General features: G+C 44.4%; 2 protein-coding genes across 2 annotated transcripts; both read right to left on the bottom strand.

The window, feature by feature from the left end:
* Window positions 1–1,308: 1,308 nt before the first annotated feature.
* On the bottom strand, window positions 1,309–1,752 carry CHC_T00001641001 (hypothetical protein). Its single transcript, XM_005712520.1, has one exon. It carries the CDS (start codon window positions 1,750–1,752, stop codon window positions 1,309–1,311), a length of 444 nt encoding a protein of 147 aa, XP_005712577.1.
* A 130-nt stretch (window positions 1,753–1,882) lies between these two features.
* CHC_T00001640001 (hypothetical protein) lies at window positions 1,883–2,308 on the bottom strand. Its single transcript, XM_005712519.1, has one exon. The coding sequence runs from the start codon at window positions 2,306–2,308 to the stop codon at window positions 1,883–1,885; it is 426 nt and encodes a 141-aa protein (XP_005712576.1).
* Between the last annotated feature and the right edge of the window lie 1,149 nt (window positions 2,309–3,457).

Below are 3,457 nucleotides of genomic sequence, written 5' to 3'. Positions count from 1 at the left end.
TGTGATAACAGCACCGAGATATAAAATCAAGCTGACAATCTGTCTGCTCCGCCATATCAAAAGAAGAAGATCCCGATTCGAAATTGCCAATCGAGTTCCGTAAAAAAAGTGAGGTGGGGAATTGCAGGGGAACGGCTTGCAAGTCCCAAATGCGGTACGCGTGAAATGGAGCTGTGCCAGTGTATGGAAGAAGTTTTGGTAATGTATGCTCAATGAGCGGCTGCCATCGAAAACCCATACCGTACCGTACATTAAATATTGGAGTTGGAACGACCCTTAATGGTGGGTTGTACGCGTCAATGTACACTGTGTGTATAGGGGTGAAACTTGTCCTTACGCGTACGTGTACATGTGTATACGTGTACACCTGCACCCGTAGGGACGGCGGAGGGTACTGCCCCTTAAGGGCAGAAGGGGGATAGAAAGATAAAGGGAGGAAGGGTGCAACGGAAGACTTGACAACTTCACAAAACGCCACAGGAATAGCACGCGTCTGTAAGCACTTACTGACAGCCGGGCGTCTCGCTGTACCCGCTTCGCCGCCGACCCATAAGTAGTACAAGCGAGCTGTCCTATCTCGCTACCTCTCCTCCCCATGTCTATTTCTCTCCAACCCATTCCCGGCACTGCCGCCCTCGTGTCGTGTCTCCTTTTTTCATCATGTCTTTTTCTCTTTCTTTGTTTTCCTTTTGAATCTTTCGTCCTTTTTAATGTTTGATTCGTCCTGTTCTACTGTAGCGCTACTGTAGCATGTTGGATCCTGTTTAGCTGATGTCCCACTGACCATCAACCATCGTAAAACTACAAATATCTTCAGTATATATATTTTTGCAAAAAGCAAGGTGGGGTCATACGTATGAGGCAAATCGGTTGTCGTCTACTGTATACGTGTAGCTTCCTCTCAAGAGGTAGACACCAGAGCGGTTTCAGGTTGCTTCATCTGAAGGCAGCCTTTCTGTGGCAAGAATGAAGTTATATATGAATCAACCGTTGAATTTTCAAGATGGGTGGGCGTGTGGAAACAGGACTGACTCCCTTGGTCAGCGTGGACTGTAGTTCCCCAACGTACAGTGCGCACTGAAAGTATAAGGACACCATTGAAACCTTGACCTTACACAAAAATACGAAAGATATGATCATGAAAAGCAGCTCAAACGAAAGGGAAGAGAAAGATTGTACAGAAACGGCAATTGTTTTTATAGTTTGGTACTTGTACAGTGACTTATCTTTAAAAAACTAAATACAACCGCACTGTAACCATAAGGACAAACACAAAAAGTACAATCAAAAGCCTTCTTTATTTCGATCTCAATTAGACGCACGGACGCCATTCTTCCGCAAAACAGCAATGCAACGCCTCTGCATCGATCCAACGAGAATCTCAAGAATACTGTGGTCGATATTCTGCCAGCAATGGACAATAGCCTCAAACAGCTCTACAGTATCCTGATACTGCCTCCCATTTCCATACACACTCCTTGCTATCCGATAGATTTTCGATGGGATTGAGGTCTGGTGAATGCGAAGGCCACGGCAAAAAGCAACGCCATTGTCCGTAAACCATTTCTTAGTATAAAAAGAACGATGTATAGAGGCGTTATCTTGCTGATATGTCCAATTCTCACCATGCGTCACTGCCGCAAACGGTAGCAAATCGTCCTTAAGTAGTTCACAGTACCTTCCAGCATCATTTTTCCCATACATTATTACTAAATTTTTCCGTCCGTAGTAAGAGAAGCAAGACCAAATCATTAAGGAATCACCTCCTTGGTGACCTCTGCTTAAAACTTTTTTCTCCTTTCTTAAGTCATGCCAGTAGTAATGACAACCATCGGGGCCATCCAAATTGAACTTCTTCTCGTCAGAAAAAAATAATTTTGTTCTATTTCTCATCATGCCAAGTAACATGATTTGTAGGCCAATCTAGCCTTTGTTTCATATGCATCGGAGTGAGGACTAGAGGACTTATAAACTTGGTGTACTTTATATTTAGATTAGTATCTTTCCTCAAAAGGGCTTGTACGCGCGACCGGTGGACCGGTAAATCGAGTGCCTTGCAGATCTGATTGGCAGACTTTTCTCCTTTAGAAACCTCCCTTATTACCCTGCGCTTTAAAGCGGGCATTAGTTTAGGAGGTCTTCCACTCCTCTTTTTAGATCTATATTCCTGCGGATTCTTTATAAAGTTGTGCACGACGGTCTTCGATCTGTTGATGGACTCTGCGATCTCTCGGACAGACAAACATTCGTTGTGGAGAACGAGAATTTGACGTTTTTCCATGTCTGTTAATTGCTTCCCTTTCGGCATGTTAAATAGCTAGATGGTGGGCATCGGTTGGCGGGGATGGCCAGCCATGTTCGAGAAGATAGTACGGTACCGTTTTGGTTGGGCGAAAAATGGTTTACTCTGCTACGTTATTGGTAATCGTGTAGTGTCCTTATAATTACAGTGCGGTGGTATTTAGGTTTTTAAAGATAAGTCACCGTACAAGAAGTATCATACTATTAAAACGATTGCAGTTTCTGTACACTCTTTCTCTTCCCTTTCGTTTGAGCTGCTTTTCATTATCATATCTTTCGTATTTTTGTGTAAGGTCAAGGTTTCAATGGTGTCCTTATACTTTCAGTGCGCACTGTACATACGGTAAAGCTTTACATATGTGTTCGCGGGCAATAGAATTTGGGATAACATGCATGGGGGATGGCATTGGTGAGTAGAATGAAAGGCGAAGAATTGTTCGAAGTTGAAAGTATGTGCGACTTTGTGAATTGTGAATTTGGTTACGAAGAAGTGAAAGAAACTGTCGGACTTATGAGGTCTTGGAGACTCGAGATACTCGACAGATAATTGGTCACACGTCAGCCCAAAACGAGATCGAGATCGACTCGAAATAATAAGAAATTTACATTCAGTCCGTCGGCGATTAGCGCCGACGAGACTGAGTCCACCACATATACCTGGGTACGATCTTCATCACTAGTAGAGGAGGCAGTTGGGTCTATCGAAGTAAAGTGCATTTTATGCGTATCTTTGACAGAAGGGAGGAGACCCCTCTACCCAACATCCTGTTCTCCTTTTTCTCCACACCCCCTCCCGCACGAGCCTTTACTGCTCGACGATTGTACGACGAGAACCTCGTGCGCAGAGAGCAAAGAAGATTTCCAACGACAATCCGGATTCTGGATACTTATCTTCGCTCATACGTTTACCTTGAATCTACTTGTTCCCTAGTGGTTGACCACCATGCCTACCGCTACCCGTGCTCAAGTGAATGCTCGGTACCAGCGCCTCAAGCGATCTGCATCTATAGTAGAGCCCACTACTGAACATTGAAAACAACTACGGGACGTAGCTCTCTATACCCTCAACCTGTACCCCATAGCCGACGAATCGGGAAGTTCTGCGGGTGTAACTATGCCCCCTATTGATGAAGTGAGAGAAGCCATGAAGAGTTTG

Source organism: Chondrus crispus, genomic scaffold (assembly GCF_000350225.1).
Source record: "Chondrus crispus Stackhouse genomic scaffold, scaffold_106, whole genome shotgun sequence".
NCBI lineage: Eukaryota > Rhodophyta > Florideophyceae > Gigartinales > Gigartinaceae > Chondrus > Chondrus crispus.
The sequence above is the reverse complement of the archived record's forward strand: the minus strand, read 5'-3'. Positions and strand labels throughout refer to the sequence as shown.

Excerpts from the sequence above, each read along its gene's own strand:
- CHC_T00001640001 (XM_005712519.1), bottom strand. The coding sequence starts at position 2,308 with ATGCCGAAAGGGAAGCAATTAACAGACATGGAAAAACGTCAAATTCTC.
- CHC_T00001641001 (XM_005712520.1), bottom strand. The coding sequence starts at position 1,752 with ATGATTTGGTCTTGCTTCTCTTACTACGGACGGAAAAATTTAGTAATA.